This window comes from Pristis pectinata, chromosome 26, assembly GCF_009764475.1.
Source record: "Pristis pectinata isolate sPriPec2 chromosome 26, sPriPec2.1.pri, whole genome shotgun sequence".
Classification (NCBI taxonomy): domain Eukaryota; kingdom Metazoa; phylum Chordata; class Chondrichthyes; order Rhinopristiformes; family Pristidae; genus Pristis; species Pristis pectinata.
In genome coordinates, this window is record NC_067430.1 from 23,945,327 (window position 1) to 23,968,142 (window position 22,816).

A 22,816-nucleotide genomic window follows, 5' to 3' on the forward strand; every position below is an offset into this window, starting at 1 on the left:
GCGCCTATTGTTGGATGTAATCTTGAGTGTTAATGAAGTAGTGTGGTGGGATTGTCATGTGTGAATAACAACATACTCCTCCCCACTACTTTTGTGGTAAGTGCTAATTTGTTTATAACAGTGAAGGCAGGAACATCAGACAAAGCAATTAAGCATCCACACATGGTTTACAATCTAGTGATTTGGAGGTCCAACTCTTTTGCTCTGATGAATCCTTGTTGAAGAAAAGAATTTGATGAAAGTGAAAGCAGTCAGTACAGAACTTTTCTCCGATCTTTTTCCATTTTGCTATTGCTGAATGTTTCTCTGTTTTCAACTCAAGGGGGCCAGGTCTAAATTGTTAAATTCTTACTCTGGAATTCCAAACAAGGATGAAAAAACGAGGCTGCAGCTGGAACGTGGAGTGAAAAACCTGCTGGAGGAACTCAGTGGGCCAGGCAGCATCTGTGCAGAGAAATAGACCAGATTTCAGAGTGCAAATAAGGGGTCTTGACCCAAAACATGAACTGTGTTTTTCCCCACCACTGATGCTGCCTGACCTGCTGAGTTCCTCCAGCAGATTGTTTTTGCTTAGGAACAAGGACGATAGTGTAGCGGTTAGCGCGATGCTATTACAGCGCCAGCGACCTGGGTTCAATTCCGGCCGCTGTCTGTAAGGAGTTTGTACGTTCTCCCTGTGTCTGCGTGGGTTCCTTCCGGGTGCTCCGGTTTCCTCCCACATTCCAAAGATGTATGAGTTAGGAAGTTGTGGGCACGCTATGTTGGCGCCGGAAGCGTGGCGACACCTGCGGGCTGCCCCCAGAACACTCTACACAAAGGATGCATTTCACTGTGTGTTTCGATGTACATGTGACTAATAAAGAAATCTTATCTGTTATATGTCCTGACAATGTAAACCTTTCAGCAAGTGTGTGCTACAATCCCTCTAAGGTTCAAGGTCCACAGACAGCACTGCCTGGCTTAGCTCTGGATCCTTCTGCACCCAAAGTTACTTTGATCAATTACACAAGAATTGGAATTGGTTCATCATTGTCACATGTACCAAGATACAGTGAAAAACTTAGTTTTGCATGCCATCCATGCAGATCATTTCAAAACTTAAGTATATCGAGGTAGTATAAAGGAAAAGCAATAACAGAATGCAGAATGTAGTGTTACAGTTACAGAGAAAGTGTAGTGCAGGTAGGCCATGACGAGGTAGATTATGAGGTCAACAGTTCATCTTAACGTTCAAGAGGTCCATTCAAGAGCCTTTTTGCAGTGGGATAGAAGCTGTCCTTGAGCCTGGTGGTGCGTGTTTTCAAGTTTTTGTATCTTCTGCCCGATGGAAGAGGGGAGAAGAGAGATTTCCTCTCTGAGGCAGTCCCTTGGGGCTGAGGATGACTTGCTACAGTCTAGCTCAGTGCGTTCTGAGATTGGTGAAGAGCTCTGTGCAGTCTCTGTCACAGGTGGTGTGTTGTTCAGAATGTTATGTGAAGATCATCTCCACATCCTCCCACCTGAGGTGCCCAGCACTCTCCTAGTCGCTTCTTCCCCACTTTGAGTGAACACAGGTTTGCGATTTCCTCAAGACTGGGAGGAGGCTGCATCTTTTTCCAGGAGAACAAATTTCCTCTATCCTGGAAATCTCTTGCTGTGACATAACTTAGAGTCGACCTTGTTTTGGGTGTTTGGTACCAATGTGACCCACCCACCAGAGCTGGTTTGGGGTGGGCAGAAAGTGCCTTTTCTTTTGAGGACCTGAGCAATAGATAGATGTCATTGGAAATAATCCTGTGTTTCATTGTGAGCTAGCTCTGTGAAGTAGCTCTTAATATTTTAAGAGGCATTTAGACAGACACTTCAACAGGCAAGGCATAGAAGTGTATAGTCCTAATGCCGGCAAATAGGATTAGATAGGCAAAAAGGTTGGCATGGATATGATGGGCTGAAGGGCCCCTGTCTATGATCCTATGGGATGTTAGGCTGTGAATAAACATCCTCCTACCCACAACCTCTGATTTAGCCTTAATCTGGAACAGACCTGATATTGGTTTGCCCATCCTGCCAATGGGTTTGGAAGATTTTGCAGAGCCCGCATTGATAGTACTTCTCCAGTGTTTTCCTACTGTAGGTTGTCCGTATCTCTGAGCCCCACAGAGGGCAGGGATCACTGCTGCCTGGTGAACCATGAGCTTGATGTCTGGCTTTGAGGTCTTGGTCTTTGAGCAACCTTTCCCTTGGTCGGCTGATGATGTACTGGCGGCAATGGGGAATTTTTGTCATTTGATGATTGCTCCCAAAATCACATTACACAGGAAGATAGTACATCAGAACTATTGTATAGAAAGACCAAGGAAAACTGGAATTAAGCATTAGGTGTTGACTGGCATTGGCATTCCCTGACCCAAAGGAAGTGGAACAAAGGCTCCCTCCATCAGCAACAATGATGACACAGCTCTAGGTACTCCTAAGTCTTCCCTCCTATGGTCTGTACCATGTGAGCTCTGTATATCTGTGTAATCCTTCTTCTCACCCTTTCTGTGTTATACTTCCTGCTGCGATCTCATAAATGACTCACCATGTCCTCCAACAACAGGTGTCAGGACTATGACCTCATGATCTACCTTGTGGTGACCTTGCACCTTATTGCACTGCACTTTCTCTGTAGCTGTGACACTTTACTCTGTACCGTTATTGTTTTTAACCTGTACTACCTCAATGCACTCTGTACTAACTCAATGTAACTGCACTGTGTAATGAATTGACCTGTACGATCGGTATGCAAGGCAAGTTTTTCACTTTACCTCGGTACAAGTGACAACAATAAACCAATACCAATAATTGACCAGATTCAAGTTACAAAATATTTCTAGTGGAGTAACGCTGGTAAGGCAGACTTTCTTTTGGAAGCAGATGCCAAAAAGAAAATTCCAAGCACGTCACGTCACTGTGTATCTCGGTGAGATGAAGCATAGTATTGGGAAATAAATACATTATATGTGGAATGAACAGAAAGAAAGAGGAGCAGGAGAGGCCATTCAGCCCCTCAAGCTTGTCCTACCTTCTTCACTTTCCTACCTGTTGCCCATAACCCTTGATTCTCCATTAGTCTAAAAATCTACCTATTTCAGCGTTGAATATGTTCAATGACTCCACCTCCCCGGCGTAGAGAATTCTAATCCCAACCCTCTGAGAGAAATTCCTCCTCAACCCCATTGTAAATGGGCGTTCCCTTACTCTGAAATCCTTCCCCTCGTTCTAGATTCTGCCGCAAGGAATCAGCTCCTCCCCTGTTAAACCGGGAATCGTATGTATTTCGATCAGAACATTACTTATTCTTCTAAATCCCAATGAGTACCTGCTCCACCTGCTGAATTGTTCTTCCTAAGATGACTCTTTCATCCCAGGAATCAACCTCATGAACTGTCTCTGAGCTGTATCCAATGCAAGGATAAGCAACCCAGAGGAGGAGACCAAACTGTTCCCAGTACCCAAAGCTTATCCAGAATTGAGTGGGTGGATCATCCCTGCAGAATGTGACATGGAGCACATTACTGCTCTAGTTTGACCCCTGTGTTACCATGGTAGGAACCAGGAATCACGGCAGAGGGTGTGATGAGTCACAGTGCATGCTGGAGATTCACTCAGGTGTAAAACTAAAACTCAATCAGACCTAGGTACATTTTTTATCCACACCTCAGCTGGCCTGACCCGGAGGAGAGTGGATAACAGGACTGGTTCTGCTGCACTTGCATTGCTATTGGTGTAGAACAGTGGACATGTGCAGTCATACTGAGCAAATCACCCTGACATAGATAGGGTCCAGAACCGATATGGCAATGGCCTGACCCAAATATTCTATCCGGACGTGCCCCTGGCCCAACCTGAGGCCGACACAGATAGACAGGTCTGTATTGTGGAGGGTCGAGGCTGTCGCGTGACAACACTGCCCACTACCTGGTCGGAAGACACACCACTGCCAATCAAGGTTTGGCTCCACCCCACCTATCAGCGCACACCTGACCATTGGCCCCCTGTAAATTACCTGGGCTGGACCCCCCAGCCCTCCAGGACTATAAAGGGCGCCATGTGTGTTCGGCTCGCTCTCTTTGCCATCTTCAAGGAACCACCCTGCTTCACTCCAGGCTGAGTACCGTGGCACGGTGCTGGAGAAATCGTTGGTGAGGTGTGCACTGTTAAAGGGTTGGGAGCATTTTAGTTAGTGTCCCTAGCAGTAATGAGCCATGCCTGCACTGAGTCAAGGGGTGGCGGGTATCATATTGGTTTTCCTTGATTGTGTCTGCCTAGTTCATTGTGTGTGTGTGTGTGTGTGTGCGCTTTATCCCCAGTGAGATTTTCCCACGCTCGTCTTTTGTAATTAAATCATTTACTGCCAGACTGTGTTCAGAGTCCTTGCTTTTGAGACCCATCGAATCTGTTTTCTCACTCACAACAAGGTCTCTTAGGCTTGGTTCAGGTTGCCAGGTTCAGATCTGTTCCTGTACACGATACATTGTCACTTCAATAGAAATTGTAAGCCTAGTTTGAACAAGGTATGGGGAATCCCCCTTTCCACTGGATAAAGACATGGGTGTATCTCTTTCTGTAATGAAAATTCTCTGGCCATGCTGAATACTCTCCCCCACACTGATTGAGGCCCTTCTCATGGTCTGCCTAGTGCCTAGCTCTGGGCTTGCAGGGAGACACCAGAGAGGGGTGCAGTCGAGTCTGGTGTGATTGTCTGAGACACCTGGCTGGGCAATGTGTCCAAAAATATCATAGCTCCCTCCTGCTGGCTTTATTTGTTAACCACTGCCTGACGTGCTTTGCAACCTCTGGTGATGTGCACATCACATGGAACATTGATTGTAGGTTTCCAATTTCCTGAACAAAGGAGCAACCATTGACTATATCTTTGTGCCGTGAGGCAGAACCAGGTTGTGTCCGGAGGCACACTGTAAATGCAGATCTTTGTTGCCGCGGCATTGTGGGAGTGCCAGACGTATCTGTTTCATGCACAATTGGCATTTGTTGAGCAATATGGGAAAGAAGCCAGATCTTAAGGCTGCCAGTGGTAGGCTGAAGTGAGCTGGGAGTGCGCACTCATCTCCAGACCTACACAAGGTACAACACCAGTGTAAATGCCAGGATTGACCTGGTGGGTCTTTAGTCCCACTGGCTCTGGACAATAATTTCACCCTTGAAGATACCAACCTCTGGAAGCTTTGGATTTTACCCAGAGGTTTGATAGGAACCTGAGGGGCAACTTTCTCACTCGGAGTGCTCAGTATATGGAACGAGCTGCCAGAAGTTGAGGCAGGTAAATTAACAACATTTAAAAGGTACCCGGACAGGTGCATGGATAGGAAAGGTTTAGAGGGATATGGGCCAAACATGAGCAAATGGGAATAGCTCAGATGGGAATCTTGGCTGGAATGGACAAGTTGGGCCGAAGGGCCTGTTTCTGTGCTGTATGACTCTATGACTCTCAATGAACTGAACAGAATCCCAAAATAAGGAATTGTCTGATGTTCCAAAGCATAAAGACACTTGATATGTGGAAAATGTGATCATTGATAATTGATGCAACCTCATAAGATAAGATTTCTTTATTAGTCACATGTACATTGAAACACACAGTGAAATGCATCTTTTGCATAGAGTGTTCTGGGTGCAGCCCACAAGTGTCGCCACGCTTCCAGCGCCAACACTAGCATGCCCACAACTTTCCTAACCTGTACATCTTTGGAATGTGGGAGGAAACTGGAGCACCTGGAGGAAACCCACGCAGACACGGGGAGAACGTACAAACTCCTTACAGACAGCAGCCGGAATTGAACCCGGGTCACTGGCGCTGTAATAGCTTTACGCTAACCACTATACTACCGTGCCTGCCCCTAATCAGATAATCTTTACTTTTCAACTAAAAATAAAATAAAACCAACTTCCAGTGTGCATGATACTTCATCTGTCTGTGCAGATTCTTATGAGCAGGAAGTTTGACTTATTGTGATCTGTCAGTAGCTGAGAGATAAGGTGTGAGAAAAGCCAGATATAGAGACAACAGAGGCTATACAATAGAGAACAAAAATGACAAAAGCACAGAGCATAGAGTGGGTGAAAGTATCTGTTGGCATGAACATCAGAATCTCCCAGCACAAGACTCACATACAGGATTGGCTATGATCTTCAATCTTCAACCCACAATTGCCAAACAGCATCTTACACTTGCAGCCAGTAGGTATAGTGGGATGGAACAGGGTACTTTTATTTCTTGAGTTTATGTTCATTGCAACAGAACTGAAGGCTTTCAATCTTCTACAGGTTTGGCAAGCCAACCACATCCAATTATCCTTCATCTAACGGTAGTACAGTGGTTAGCGTAACACTATTACAGCACCAGCGACCCGGGTTCAATTCTGGCTGCTGTCTGTAAGGAGTTTTTATGTTCTCCCCGAGTCTGCGTGGGTTCCCTCCGGGTGCTCTGGTTTCCTCCCACATTCCAAAGACGTACGGGTTAGGAAGTTGTGGGCATGCTATGTTGGCGCCGGAAGCGTGGTGACACTTGCGGGCTGCCTCCAGAACACCCTATGCAAAAGATGCATTTCACTGTGTGTTTCGATGTACATGTGACTAATAAAGAAATCTTATCTTATCTTAAAATTTGAACTGCCCATAAACATCACTAGTTTGTAAGTTCCTTTCTGATGATTACCTCAACAGATAATATTCTATCTGCTAAACAGAAAATGCTGGAAATACTCAGCAGGTCAGGCAGCATATGCTTCTGATGGAAGGTCATTGACCTGGAACATTAGTTCTGCTCCACCCTCCATAGATGCTGCCTGACTTGCTGAGTATTTCCAGCATTTTCTGTTTTGTTTCCCTGCTTTCTCCTGAAAGGAGGATGCGTGTAAGTTGGTTTATTGAGAGCAACAAGAGAGAAAGACAGAACTAAGATCTGTCATGAACATAAAGCTTCTGATGGAAGAAGTTGGCTGTCAGTGGGTACAGGAGCACCTGATGGACAGGGAATTGTAATGTTTGGTAAAAACAGAATGACCCAAACAGTTCTGATTCACTTAAGATATATCATAAAATGTATATTTTTAGACGTCACAGTACTAGGGAGGGAGGCATAGTCAGTAAGTTTTCAGGTGACACAAAGATTGGTGGAGGAGTTGATGGTGTGGAAGGTAGTCTCAGGCTGCAGAGAGATAGCGATGTGATGGTGAAATGGGCTGCGGAATAGCGGATGGGGTTTAATCCAGACAAGTGTAAGGCGATGCATTTGGGGAGCAGTAATGAGGCTAGGAAATACATGAATGGTAGGATCTCAGGGAGTACTGAAGAACAGAGAGACCTTAAGATTACAAGTTTATTAATCTTTGAAGGTGACAACACAGGTAGATGATGTGGTTAGGAAGGTATATGGGATACTGACCTTCATTAGTCAGGCCAATGAGCACAGTGATAGAGATGTTATGCTCCAATTTTATAAGTCCTTGGTCGGACCTCAGCCAGAGCACTGTGTGTAGTTCTGGTCACCGCACTAAAGGAAGGATGTGATAGCTCTGGAGAAGGTGCAGAGGAGATTCACCAGGATGTTGCCTGGAATGGAGCAGTTCAGTTATATGGAGAGACTGGAGAAGCTGGGTCTGTTCTCCCTGGAGTGGAGGGGGTTACGAGGGGACACAATGGGCCAAATGCTGGGAAATGGGACTAGCTTGGATGGGGCACCTTGGTCGGCATGGACCGGTTGGGCCGAAGGGCCTGCTTCCTTGCTGTATAACTCCAACAACAGAGGGTATAAAATGATGAGATGTATAGGCTGGGTTGACTACAGGAAACCTTTCTCCTTACCAGAGGTAGAAAAAAAACTAGAGGACACAGATTTAGGGTAAGAGGGAAGAGATTTAGAGGCAATACGTGGGGGACTTTCTTCACTGGAAAGCTATGGACCAGGGGCTGGAAGATGGGATTAACATTGAGTACCCTCTAGTTGGCATGGATGAGTTGGGCTGAATGGCCTGTTTCCATGCTGTACTATTCTATGACTCTGTGAGTTTACTAGCAGTATTGAGCATTACAAGGCAGTCCTTGTGGTGAAAGTGGATCAGTTCTTATGGTCACCTTACTGGACTGATCTCTGTCTTTCTCCAGCTGTAGCAGTCAGTGCAATAACATTTATTATGTTTTGTTTTAAATGTATTTCTCTTGTTAATACAGTGTTGCCAGGTCTTGGTGGTCAATGGTGTTGATCTGGGTATTCGCGATAATGATGGCAACACAGCAGCAGACCTGGCTGAGTACAATGGACACAGTCAATGCGCCAAGTACCTCAAGACAGTGGAGAACATGGTAAGAGAAATCCAAGGGAGAATCATCAATGGGTTTACCTATCTATGAAGGAGTCCCCGTGATTAATGCCACAAATAGGTACTTCTGGAATGCAGCAAGATTGTTCCCATTTATTCTTTGTTCTGCTCCTGACAGAAGCACCTTGTGTTTGGATGAACTTCCACAGACCAGGGTGACCCGACCTGGGTCCATACCTGTGAGGCTGAATTATGATTCTTCAGCTGTGCTGGTCACACCCATCAGTGATTTGAGATACCGAGGCTGATGGTGAGGGAGGGGCAGATAGGGGGCACAGTAATTTTGTATCTTCTTCCTCTGGTGGACGTCAGGGTGTTCACTACCTAAACGCATCACCAATGCAGGATCACACCTGGTGTCTCCCAAATAAACAGAGAAAATGCTGGAAACAGTCAGCGGGTCAGGTGGTGTCTGTGGACGGGGAAACAGAGGTAATGTTGCCAGTCAATGAACTTTGTTCTCTTTCCCCACAGATGCTGCCTGCTCTGCCGAATATTTCCCACATTCCCTGTTCTCATTTCATATTTCCAGGGTCTGCGGTTTTTCACTTTATTAAATAGATCTCCCACATTCTGTCCGTTTGGCATCAAAGGGTAGAGGACCGTTTTTGTACCGACAGTAAACCTGTGATAATCAGCATGCTCAGGACCTGTCCCCACAGCCCTTCGGCTGTTTGCCCACTGGAGTTACATTAACAAGATTACTTGCTAAATTCTAGCAACTTCATCAGTGAAGGTGTTAGTGGATGAAGATAGTCCAAAGGTATCCTCAAAACCAGCACCAGAAGGCACAGTCATTTTGCCAAGTGCTCTGAAGGGACATTATGTGTTCCTGAGGGTGTACTGGTCAGAAGCTCATATCTCTCTCTCTCTCTCTCTCTCTCTCTCACTCACTCACTCACTCACTCACTCACTCACTCACTCACTCACTCACACTCACACACAGATATGGACAGCCCCAGTGTGAGTTGGTGAACCGGCCCAATGTGAGTTAATGAAAGGCCCGGGGAGAATTCAGGTTCTCCCATTTGATGGGGACAGTCTACAACGTGGGTCAGGAGCCAAATCAGACTTTGGAGAAGATGGGAATATTATTGTTTAAGCAGAAGCTTAAAGAGTTTGTCCATATTCAGTACGAGAGAGCAAGCAGGACTGAATGGGAGCAACAAGGTTTGCACTCGCTCTGTTAACGCAGCCCTCTGTCTCCTTTCAGAGTGTGGAGCACCGGGTCCTGTCTCGAGACCCGTCCATGGACCTCGAATACAAACAACCTGACTCGGGAATGTCGTCCCCCAACACCACCATCTCGTCTCAGCAGCAGACGGGGACCGACCTGGGCTCGCCGTCCAGCACACTGTCCAACTACGACTCGTACAACTCCAGCCAATCCAGTACCAGGGAGAAGAGGAGCAGTCCGACTGGGCAGGGCCAGAGCAAGGGACAAGGTGAGGCTCAGCAAAATGTTGCGACTCCAGAAAGGACTTCAAGGGATTGGCTGGACTGGAACCAGGGAAGAAGGGAATATGCTTTCAGAATCTGGGCTGGTGGGGAAGTCTTCAGCCAAGTGGGAGGTGTGGAAGAATTCCTTTCCATTGAGGGTGGTGAATCTTTGGAATTTTCTACCTCAGGGAAGTCTGATGGTTGAATCAAGTCAAAGTCAAGTCGAGTTTATTGCCCCATGCACGTCCATGTGTGCACAGGTGCAGTGAAAAACTTACTCACAGTAGTGTTACAGGCACATAGCATAAGAGGCACAATGTTCAAAAGAAAAACATAAATTAGACATAAATTATGCAAGAAAAAACACAATTGAAACAAAAAAAAGTCCTTTGTAGTGCATGTGGTCTAAGTGGTCATAGTGTTGCTATACTGAGGTAGTGATTAGGGTCGTGCAGGTTGGTTCAAGAATCAGAATCAGGGTTATTATCACTGACATATGTCGTGAAATTTGTTGTTTTGTGGCAGCAGTACAGTGCAAGACACAAAAATTACTATAAGTTACAAAAATAAATAAATAGTTCAAAAGAGGCATAACGAGGTGGTGTTCATGGACCGTTCAGAAATCTGATGGCAGAGGGGAAGAAGCTGTTCCTGAATTGTTGAGTGTGGGTTTTCAGGCTCCTGTACCTCCTCCTTGATGGTAGTAACGAGAAGAGGGCATGTCCTGGATGGTGAGGGTCCTTAGTAATGGATGCCGCCTTCCTGAGGCACCGCCTCTTGAAGATGTCCTCAGTGGTGGGGAGGGCTGTGCCCGTGATGGAACTGGCTGAGTCTACAACCCTCTGCAGCCTCTTTCAATCAAGAACTGAATGGTTGAAGGGTAGTAACTATTCTTGGACCTGGTGGTGTGGGATTTCAGGCTTCTGTACCTCCTTCCTGATGGTAGCTATGATTTGCCACCGTGGACCGACTGTGGACTTCCAGAGTGAGAGGCCAACCTCTGTGAGCACAGACCTGCAGACTGGCTCCTTGGGTTAGTTAGTGAAGCTCTGCCCCCATCTAGTGGTAGTGACAAACATTACAAGCTCAATCATTCTTTGGGTTATTCTATGCTTGTGAGCAACTTGAATGTTACAAAACGATTTTGTTAACTCAGCATGGGAGGGATTTTTAAAGAAAAATTTCCATTCGAGTTAACTCCATGTTAAGGTGCTGGCCTTCTCACACGTTATAATTGTTAGTCAGGTTTTACAGTCATTGCTTCAAGTATTAAGGCTGAGCAGGCAAGTTGCAAATTCCAATCAGACTCTCCCACAGAGGGGATATGACAATTGAGTGTTCAAGTAGTCCCACTAGATGGAGCCCAGGGCCACAGGGTTCATTCTGACCTGACACCTCTCAATGAAGATCTTCACATCCAGCACCAAAAATTTGTAAAGCTGCTGAAAGTCATAAAAACTGAATGCAACTTCAAATAGCGATGACTTCAAATCAGAACAATCCTTGGGCTCGGCTTTAAGTGTTCAGTAATTACAAAGGAAATGTGTTCCTCTGAGCAGCGTTGTTGTGAAAGGGCTTTGGCTTCTTTCGCTTTTCCTTGCTGGATTTCTTCCCTTATCCCTCCTCCAGTGAAGGCAATGACACGTGACGGGGACCCGTTCCTCAGTTCACATCTGTGTCTGCAGTTTGATGTGAGAAGATCATGGTTCATTGGTGGACTGCCAGAGGAAGGAACCTTGATTAATGCATCCATCCCAATTCCCACTGCTCACCTCCGGCCTCCTTTCTGTGACCGGTCACTCGGTGACCAGCTGTGGACCTCTGGTGAGCGAGGCTGACTTACAAACGTATGAATTAGGAGCAGGAGAAGGCCACTGAATTCCTCAAGCCGGGTCTTCCATATCATTAATCATGGCTAATTGATTATAGGCAAGTTGGCACTGATCATAAATGGGACGTCAGGCACTCCTCCTCTCCTCCTCTCACTGGGTATTGTTAAGAAGAACATAGAACAGCTCAGAGCAGGCCCTTCAGCCCATAATGTTGTGACGACGTAGCTAATCCCTCCTATTTACAGATTGCCCATATCCCTTCATTTTCCTCTCATTCATGTGCTCATCCAAGCCCCTCTTAAAAGCCCCCAATGAATTTGCCTCCGCCACCCTATCAGCCAATGCATTCCAGGCATCCACCACTCCCTGAGTAAAAAAACTTACCCCTCACTTCTCTTTTGAACCTCCCCCCTCACCTTAAATGCATGCCCTCTGGTATTGGATCGCTCAATATTGGGAAAAAGATTTTGCTTGTCCACCCTATCTAGGCCCCTCATAGTTTTATACACTTCCAACAGATCACCCCTCAGCCTCTGTCGCTCCAGAGAAAAGAGCCCAAATTTGTCTAGCCTCTCCTGATGGCACATGCCCTCTAATCCAGGCAGCATCCTAGTAAACCTCCTCTGCACCCTCTCTGAAGCCTCGACATTCATCCAAAAGTGAGGTGACCAGAAATGCACGTAATACTCTAAATGTGGCCTAACCAGAGTTCTACAGAGATGCATCTTCTTGACTCCTATACTCAATACCTCATTGTAGTGGGCAAGTTGCTTCCATTGACTTCATTCTTCTCTACCCCCACCACCCCCCCCCCCCCGCGCCATTTACATCTGGAAAGAAAAGAAGGGCCTTGCATTTATATAGCACCTTTCCCAACCTCAGCTCACTCCAAAGCATTCTCAGCCAAATTCTGAAGCTGAATCTTTGTTATGCCAGCTAATCGCCAAGGTCACAGCAGATCACACATCGCTTGTTGGGATGAAGCTCAGTGGTGAACATCACTGCCGACACTAGCTTTTTATTCCAGGTCTAGTTAACGGGTTTATTTTGCCACACAGCAGTAAAGATAGGGTGCAAAAACAATTGACAAGGATGTTGCCTGGATTGGAGGGCTTGAGTTATCAGGAGAGACTGGATAGGTTGGGACTCTTTTCCCTGGAGCGGAGAAGGCTGAGAGCTGGCATGATAGAGGTGTATAAAATTATGAGAGGTATAGACAGTGCAGCTAGCCAGAGTCTGTTTTCCATGGTAGGGATATGTTTAAAACTCGAGGGCATAGGTTTAAGGTGAGAGGGAGAAGGTTTAAAGGGGATCTGAGGGGTAAATTTTTCACAGAAAGAGTAGTCAGTATCTGGAATGAGCTGCCAGAGGAGGCGGTGGAGGCAGGAACAGTAACAACATTGAAGAGGCATCTGGACAGAGATATGGAATTAATGCAGGCATGGGGTTAGTATGGAGGGGCATGATGGTCAGCAGAGACGTGGTGGACCGAAGGGCCTGTTTCTATGCTGTACAACTCTGTGACTCATTAACAGTCGTTTCCTCGACAGTAACGTTACCCCAGTGCCACTCACCACCCAGACCTTGCACTGCAGTTGGATTGATGACAATGTCAGATCAGATGGTGGCCGGCTCAGAATGTTTCCCAGAGTTCCTCAGCTTGGTAGTACATAATCCAGAGAGCCGTTGGTTGGCAGCAGTCTGTGTGCGGGGCTATCACCTGTAACGTTCCAAGTTGCACAACTATCAAAGCAAAAACCTGCAGATGATAAAAATCTGAAATCGAGCAGAATATACAAGAAATACTCAGCAGGCCAGGAGTACCTGTGGAGAATGAGAGAAAGAGAGAGAGAGAGTTAATGTTTCATGTCCAAGATATTAACTCTGCTTTTCTCTCCCACAGATGCTGCCTGGCCTGCTGAGTATTTCTAGCAACTGTTACTTCTATTGCATGGCATTTAGTGTGTGTCCTTTCATCCTAAGAGACATTAACACAGCTGGTGGATTCCCCTTACAACAAAAGTGTTATAGCCTGGTTTTTTTCCATAGTTCCCATGTTTTCCTTCCATAGTTCCTATGTTTTCCTTGGATTCTGATTGAACTTCCTTGTTCCCAGGACCATCAACGATTACGGACATGGACACTTACATGGACATGTTGAATCCAGAGGCGAGCCCTCAGGAAACCCAGGCGTCCGGAGACAAAGTTCCTCCGCCACCTCCTGCCTTCCCAGCGCCGTCTCCGCCAGCGACCTCCAACCCACCGCCGCCTCCGCCCTGCTACCCGGCACCGCATCCCCCAGCGGCAGAGCCCTCTGCGGAAATGTATGTGCACATGAGGAGTAACCTTCGGCACGTCGGGAACGAAACACCAAAGAAACTTGAGGTGAGGGCCCTTCATAGAACATAGAACATTGCAGCACAGTACAGGACCTTCGGCCCACAATGTTGTGCCGACATTTTATCCTGCTCTAAGATCTATCTAACCCTTCCCTCCCACATAGCTCCCCATTTCTCTATCATTCGTGTGGCTATCTAAGAATCTCTTAAATGTCCCTAATGTATCTGCTCCCACAACCTTTGCCGGCAATGCATTCCACGCAGCCACCACTCTCTGTGTAAAAAAACTTACCTCTGACATCCCCCTTATACCTTCCTCCAATCACCTTAAAATTATGCCCCCTCATGTTAGCCATTTTGCCCTGGGAAAAGTCTCTGACTGTCCACTCGATCTATGCCTCTTATCATCTTGTACACCTCTATCAAGTCACCTCTTATCCTCCTTCTCTCCAAAGAGAAAAGCCCAAACTCACTCAGCCTATCCCCATAAAACGTGCTCTCCAATCCAGGCAGCATCTTGGTAAATCTCCTCTGCACCCTCTCTAAAGCTTCCACATCCTTCCTATAATGAGGTGACCAGAACTGAACACAATACTCCAAGTGTGGTCTGACCAGAGTTCTATAGAGCTGCAACATCACCTTGCGGCTCCTGAACTCAATACCCTGACTAATGAAGGCCAACACTCCATAAGCCTTCTTAACAACCCTATCGACCTGCGCAGCAACCTTGAAGGATCTATGGACATGGACCCCAAGATCCCTCTGTTTCTCCACACTGCTAAGATGTGGCAACCAGACCAAATCTTCTCTTGGTAACTATGCAGCTGTACAGGCCAGTAAAATTCGAGGCCATAGATTTAAGGTGAGAGGGGAGAGATTTAAAGGGGATCTGAAGGGCAAGTTTTTCACACAGAGGGTGGTGGGCGTATGGCACGAGCTGCCAGAAGAAATGGTAGAAGCGGGTACATTTGCAACGTTTCAAAGATATTTGGACAGGTACATGGATGGGAAAGGTTTAGAGGGACATGGGCCAAATGCAGGCAAATGGGACCAGCTCAGGGAGGCAACTTGGTCGGCATGGACAAGTTGGGCCGGAGGGCCTGTTTCTGTGCTGCACAGCTCCATGTCTCTACGACCCTAATAAGTTGTGACCAACCAAATAAGAAGGAAGCTGAACGTCATCAGGCACGGCTGCGCACGGGGAGTTATGAGTTAATGTTGACTTGTTCCAAACATTACCTTTTACTTTCTGTTGCATGGCTTTAAAGTAATTGGAGGGAAGTTCAATGGAGATATCAGAGGGAGGTTTTTCACCCGGAGAGTAGTTGGGGCATGGAATGTGCTGCCTGGGGTAGTGGTGGAGGCAGATACATTGGTCAAGTTCAAGAGATTGTTAGATAAGCATATGGAGGAATTTAAAATAGAGGGATATGTGGGAGGAAGGGGCTAGATAGTCTTAGGCGAGGTTTAAAGGTCGGCACAACATGGTGGGCCGAAGGCCTGTATTGTGCTATATTGTTCTATGGTTACCACTGCCACACGTAGCCACTCTTCCTCAGGCTAGTTGTCTTTTTACCACCAGATTGTTAACTGAATTTAAACTCCACATTTGCCAGTGGTGGGGTTTGAACTGAGGTCTCTGGACTGTTCGTCCAAGCATCTGGATTACTAGTGCAGTCCTTTAACCACTTGCTTCACCCCATAACTAATGGGTGCAGGAGGTGGAGGGAGCAGTCCTGTGAGAGCAGTGGCTGGGTCCCGGGGTCAAGGTGAATTTGGATAGGGCCTATAGGGGATCAAAGAGAAATGAGAAGGATGTAGCCTCTGGACCCAGACATTTGCTCGTTGGCCAAGGGGGGGACATGCAGTGGTAATTCATCCGGAAGGGTTTCCGAAACCTTGGGATGTCCATGTCACCTGTCGCATTGACAGAGAGGAGAGAGCTTTACAGAATGGCTGGGCAGTGTACTCCTGAAACACTGGGCAGTGAACTCCTGAAACACTGGGCAGTGTGCTCCTGAAACACTGGGCAGTGAACTCCTGAAACACTGGGCAGTGAACTCCTGAAACACTGGGCAGTGTACTCCTGAAACATTGAGAAGTGTACTCCTGAAATACTGGGCAGTGTACTCCTGAAACGCTGGGCGGTGTGCTCCTGAAACGCTGGGCGGTGTGCTCCTGAGACGCTGGGCGGTGTGCTCCTGAAACGCTGGGCGGTGTGCTCCTGAAACGCTGGGCGGTGTGCTCCTGAAACGTTGGGCGGTGTACTCCTGAAACGTTGGGCGGTGTGCTCCTGAAACGTTGGGCAATGTACTCCTGAAACAAGCAAGAGTGTGGTCCTGATAGCATTGATGCAGCCCAGCTGGGTCTGGTGCCATGATAAACCAGTGTCTGCCGGATACCCTCGGGAGAGAGGGCAAACCCTGGGACATGCTGAGGAGTGACTGGGTTGTGAGACGGTCACTTTGCAGGAGATGCTGGTGTCAGTTGGGGTGGGGTGCTGGGCAGGAGGCTGTCCCAGCACATTGACAGCTGCTGAAGTGTCATGGCAATGGGAATGGTGCAGAGGTTGAGTATCCAAGCACCCTCAATGTGGTGTTAACTACTCTGCTTGGAGCAGCCATCATCTCAGTGACCTCCTTCTGTGCCATATCAGTTCTAACTTTCTACAATGAGAACATAGAACAGTACAGAACAGGAACAGGCCCTTCGGCCCACCATGTCTGCACTGCCCAGGATGGCAATCTAAACCGATCCCATTATGCCACAAATGCCTGGTTTAACCAATACCACCGGTCATTGAAAGAGAACAACTAGGCCAATGGGAGGGACCATTGGTTTATACAGGAGGCTCCTCAGAGTGGAGCTGAAGTTACAGATGACAATGCCAAGTCGCCCTCATGAAACCATACCCAGAGCATGTCTTGATCGGTGACTGGAGATGAAGGACTTGCGCTATGGCTGTTGCTGACTGGGTAACACTGAAGAATAGATGACATTAAGTAGACACCAGTTACAAGATGACCAGAGGCAAAACAGAAAGCAGTGTGCTCCGTCAGGTGGCTGCAGTTGGTGATATTAAATGACGTTGAATGCAAATAAACTGTGAAAAATGATATTCTGGGAGTTATTACAGCCATTCCCAGAATCAGAGCAGAAAGCCATTTGGCTCATTGTGCTGGTCCTAGCTCTTTGAAAGAACTATCCATTTATTCTCATTCGCCGTTTCCTTTCCCACAGCCCTCCAATTTTATTTTCCATTATAAGTACACACGCAATGAAAATTACACCTAAATCCGCTTCCAGCATCCTTTCAGGCAGCGTTTGATAACTCAAGGTCAGATACTAGGTATATTCAGATCAAAGCTATTTTAATACCGGAGTTAATAGACTTACTTTAAATCCTTTCAGACAGCGGATAAAGTAACTCCACAGCAGTACATTAAATCTTTGTTTCCCACTGCCTATGTGTGCTCGACCCTCCCATTGTGAAGATTTGTTCCTTGCAAACTCTCTCAGTGGTCCCCACGAGTGTTCTGTCAGTAAATACGCAATAAAACCAACTTATAATGGAGGTGCATTTCAGGGGCTGATTGTTACAAGATTTGTCACCAAGCCTTATAGGGCGATGTTAGGATATAAATGTATCTCTGTTGAAGAAGCTGGAGAATAGCTGTTAAGTTAAACCAACAAAGTGCTTTATTAAACAAAAGAACTTACAGAGAGAAGCGAAGTATTTGTTTCCTGTGCAACTAGTCCCAGACAGGTACTGAATGAGCCAGTTCAGTCGTCACAGTATATGCAGGGCAAGCCACTGCACACAGGTGTTACAGGGTAGGTGACAAACCCGGAGCAGAGACGGTTTTAACGACCATCCCATATGGGGAGAGAAGTGGAGAGGTTCAGGGAGCGCTGAAGACACAACTGCTACCTTTGTATAAAAGGGGTCCTCTTGAGATCTTGTCAGTCCTTTGCTGCTGGGAAAACAATCCCAGCCAATCCAGTCTCTCCTTCTCGCTCAAGCACCCTATAGTTCCAGTCACATCCTCGTGAATACCTTCTGCACCCTTTCCAGCTGAATGACATCCTTCCTGTACCCAGGTGACCAGAACTGCAGGCAATATTCCACACGTGACCTTCTTAAATCTCTTCAGTACTTGGCCTCCACTGCCTTCTGTGGTAAAGAATTTGCCAGGTTCATCACCCTCTGGTTGAGTTTATCTTTAATGACAGTATTTGTGAACAAAATCAGTTCTATACCTTTGTAGTGTGAGCACATTCTGCTCACAGAGCTCCATTGCTTCTCATGTGATCTCCTGCAATGGTAAACACTTCAAGTGTTTGAGGGGCTTCAGCACAGGGCTTGTCCCCTCAATGTCTGGTGGCGAAGGAGGAGCTTAAACAACAGTCCTTCCCCACTGAGTCTTCCCGTTGACTGCACCGAGCTTCAGTGCATCCCTCAGCACGTACTCCTGCAGCCTGGGCTGTGCCAGTCGCCAGCATTCCCTCACGGACATCTCGCTGTGCAGGAAGACCAAAGTGGGTCTTTTACCGAGTTGACGACCTTCCAGCAGCAGCCAATACCTTTTTACTTAAAAAATAAACTTTATTCATAATAAAATATATATATGAAAAAGAATTAACACAAAACAAAACTCTTTACAATTCTTAGTGCCATTTGGTTAAGACATGAACAGATTTATTTACCTGGCGCCATTGCCACTTATGTGGCCCCCTGGGGTGATACACCCTTCCATTGTTTGAGGGGCTTCCCTATGGGACTCAGCTCCTCAAATGTCCAGAAGCAGAACACCAGACTGTGGTCCTTCCCCACTGAGCCCTTGCATCGGCTACACCGAGTTTCGGTGCATCCCTCAGCAAGTTCTCCCGCAGCCCGGAATGTGCCCGTCAGCAGCATTCCCTCGCGGACATCTCACTGTGCAGGAAGACCAACGCGTTTCGGGCAGACCTAAATCCATCGTTTACTGAGTTGATGATCTTCCAGCAGCAACCTCTTCCTCTTCCTTCCACTCACGTCACTGAGGAACCAGGGGATGTGGCGAAAGGCTTGGGAAGGTGAGCAGGCCACAGGAGGCACAGTTTAGTGCTTCCCCACATCCCCAGTGACCCGGATTCAATTCCGGTGCTGTCCGTGTGGAGTTACAATCTCACCCGCTGTTATCAGACTCTTGAATGGACCTCTCATACGCTAAAGATAAACTCTTAATCTCCCAATCTACCTCATCGTGACCCTTGCACTTTATTTGTTTACCTGCACTTTCTCTGTAGCTACAGCACTATATTGTGCATTCTGCTTTTCCTTCTACTACCTTGATGTACTTATGTATGGCATGATCTGCCCGGATGGCACGCAAACAAAAGCTTTTCACTGTATCTTGGTACACGTGAAAATAATAAACCAAACCAAAGATCACCCTGTGACCACACTGGTTTCTCCTGGGTGCTCCATTTTCCTCCTGCATCCCAAATATATGCTTGTCGTTAGGTTAATTGCCCCTAGTACAGGTGGTTGATGGGAGGATCAATGCAGTGTTGATAGGTACATAAGAGGGAATGGGTTACAGGGAGATAAATGGGGAATGGGATTGATGGGGTTGCTCTGAGAGCTAGCATGGACACGATGGGCATAATGGCCTCCTCTTCTGTCTGAAGGAATTACGGAAACAGTGGAGCGAATTGAGGGAGCTGTGTTGCCTACCCTACTCCGATTTCTTAGTTCCTTTGTGAGCAGACTTAACAAGAGATGTTGTTATGTTGCAATTAAACTAATTATAAAAGCAGCAATCACAAATGCATTTTGCAGCTGAATGCTCGTGTCAAACCCTTCAGCGTTGATTAAACTTATTAGGTGTTGAAGGAAGCATAGGGCCCCCATTGTGTGAGATCACAATTACCCGCTCTCTGATTGCTGTTATTTACTGATCGAGGAGTACTGACTAACCTGTCCAATTGGGAAAACCTTCACTGTTTAATGAGCGTCAAACCCGGTGCTGAAGACTATCTTAATGTAACAAAGTAATTCATTCCTTTTAATAATCACCCCGGGAATGTTGGCTGTTTGTCCCATCTATATCTGTAGAGAAGTATTTTTTAGCTTGCTTTTGCTGCTTTGTTTGTGTTTATCTTTCAAGACTGCACTTGTGAACAAAATCAGTTCAGCAATGTCATCTTACATTGATATGGTGCCTTTCACATCCCAATGTTTACTGCTAATGAAGCATAGTTACCATTGTAATGAGCAAGCACAGTAAGCTCCCACAGAGAGTAATGTGATAATAATTTACCATTATACAATGATAGATTTGCTTTATTAATTCACAGGATGTGGGTGTTGTTATCTAAGGCAGCACTTATTACCATTCCTGTGGGATTTGTTCGCCATTTTAGAAAGCAGTGAAAGGTTAACAAGTTGTGGGTCTGGAGTCACTTATGGCTAGTCTAGTAAGGCTGGTGCATTTCCTTCCCCGACAAGAGTGAACCAAATGCATTCTTACATCAGTCCAATAATCTCAGGATCCCCATTCCCGATATTATCTTTTGTCTTTGTAAGCTAAAGATTTATTTATTTACTTGAACTTAAACTCCTCAAGTCCTATATTGAGAATCATACACATCTCTCTGATCTATTTATCCAGTCACCAGCTACTAGTCCATAGTTAACTCCAAGCTACTGGTTTGGCCAAGGAACATGGAAGAACTACATAAAAACAAGGCTGGAAACACTCAGCAGGCCAGGCAGCATCTGTAGAGAGAGGAACAGACTAATATTTTAGGTCGATGGCCTTTCATCAGAACTATTTTCATGAAAGATCATGATCGAACTATTACTTCTGTTTCACTCTCCACAAACGCTGCCTGTTCTGCTGAGTATTTCAAGCATCTTCTGTTTTTATTTCAGATTTACAGCATCTGCAGTTTTTTTTGCCTTTTAATCACCAGGAGTGATCCCTCCTAATCTTGGAACAGAAGTATTAGAATGTTGTAATTCTTTCCATGTTGTTTGTGGTAACTCTTCATGCTATATTCATGCTCTGAATTTCAGAAACATAGTTCAAAGGTCTGTCTATCACCTCTGTCTCTGTCTATCACCTGTTTAAGGCACATCAGAGGAAGTGTCTCAGTGCTAGGTGTTTTATCTCTGAGAGAGCAGACAAGGTTAATGTATGAAGAGACTACAGATGCTGGAATCCAGAACAGGACACAGTGGGTCAAGCAGCACCTGTGGAGGCAAAAGGTGTAAGTCGATATTTCAGGCCAAGACCCTGAATCAGGATGGATTCAGGGTCTTGAACCAAAGCTTCTAGTTACATCTTTTTCCTCCACAGACGAGGCTAAGGTGTTGGGCTGTGCCCAGAGCTGTGAGGACAAGTTGGCCCTGGCACCTTCTGGATGTCACTTGTAAGGCCAGCATTTAATGCACATCCCGTTTGTTGTGGCTCACTAGACCCTTGCTCAGTACATCCAAGAGTCATTCAGATTGGTGGGTTTGGAGTCAAGTGTAGACCAGACTGGGTAAGGAAGGCAGATTACCACTCCAAAAGGGCATTGATGAACTAGATCTTTTGTTTAACCAACAAAAGCCTGGTAGCAGTACCAATGATTATTTCTTCAATTCCAGATTATTAATTGAGTTTAAATTTCACAGCTGCCGTGGTGGGATTTGAATGCAGGACTCTAGATTACTTTCCCTGTCTTACTTCCAATGCCTTTCCGTGTGTGTTGAAGTCAACAGCCCCACTCTGCTCCATTAGTGATGTCTAAGAAACCTGGAGTAATACTGGCAGGGAGCAAGGGGACAGGAGAAGACCATTCAGCCTCTTGAACCTGTTCTATCATTTAGTTCTGTCAAGGTGATCCATTGATCTCAGTATTTATGACTTCAGTTGATCCTGAATCCAAGATGTTCTAAACGGAGAGAGTTCCAGATTTCACTTCTACTTTATATAAAGAGGTGTGCTCCATTTCCAGTCCCAGAGTACAAGAAACAGAAACAGGATTAGGCAATTTTTGCCTCATGCATATTCTACCATTCAATAAGGTTAAGACTGATCTTTAATCTCAGTATCTCTTTCCTGCATTAACCTACATCCCTTGATTCCTTAAATATCCTAAAATCTATTGATATCCGTCTTGAATATACTCAGTTTCTGAACCCTCTTGAGTAAAGAGTGCCAAGGATTAACTACCCTCTGGGTGGATAAATATCTCTGTCCTGAATGGCCAACCCCTTATTTTGGGATTGTGACTCAGTTCAGCCAGGGGAAACATTGACTCTGCATCTGCCCTGTCGAGCCCCGGAGGAATTTTGTGCTTTCCAATGAGATCACCTCCCATTCTTGTAAACTCAAGTGAGTGTAGCCCAATGCACTTAATCTCTCCTCGTATGACACACCCGCCACCCCATGAATCAATCTGGAGAACATTTGCTGCCCTCCCTTTGTTGCAAGTATATCCTAGGTAGGGAGACTGTACCTGTACACAATATTCCAGGAGCACTTTCACCAGGGCTGCAGCAATTTTTGTTCTCAAATCCTCTTGATTCATGCACAAGGACACCCAGGTCCCTCTGACCACACTTCTAATATCGTGAGCACTTCTTTAGGAACCTTCCACAAGAGGAAATATTTTGTCTTTGTCTGAAATAAAAACAGAAAATATTGGAAACACTCAGCAGGTCAGGCAGCATCCATGGAAAGAGAAACAGTGATGATGTTTTAGGTCAAAAACGTTTTGTGAGGTAAAGGGATTGTGGTCAGAAAGTGCTGATGCAATGATCCCATGGAATATTCCAAAGAAAAGCAGGATTCTCCTGCACATCTTGGAA

General features: G+C 46.1%; 1 protein-coding gene across 1 annotated transcript in view; it reads left to right on the forward strand.

Annotated features, from left to right (window-relative positions):
* Positions 1-22,816, forward strand: part of espn (espin) — a 126,105-nt gene that overhangs the window by 33,068 nt on the left and 70,221 nt on the right. Inside the window, exons 5-7 of the mRNA XM_052039432.1 lie at positions 8,212-8,343; positions 9,574-9,805; positions 13,749-14,017. Of these exons, the coding sequence (XP_051895392.1) occupies positions 8,212-8,343; positions 9,574-9,805; positions 13,749-14,017 (633 nt within the window). The remainder of the gene's footprint in view (positions 1-8,211; positions 8,344-9,573; positions 9,806-13,748; positions 14,018-22,816) is intronic.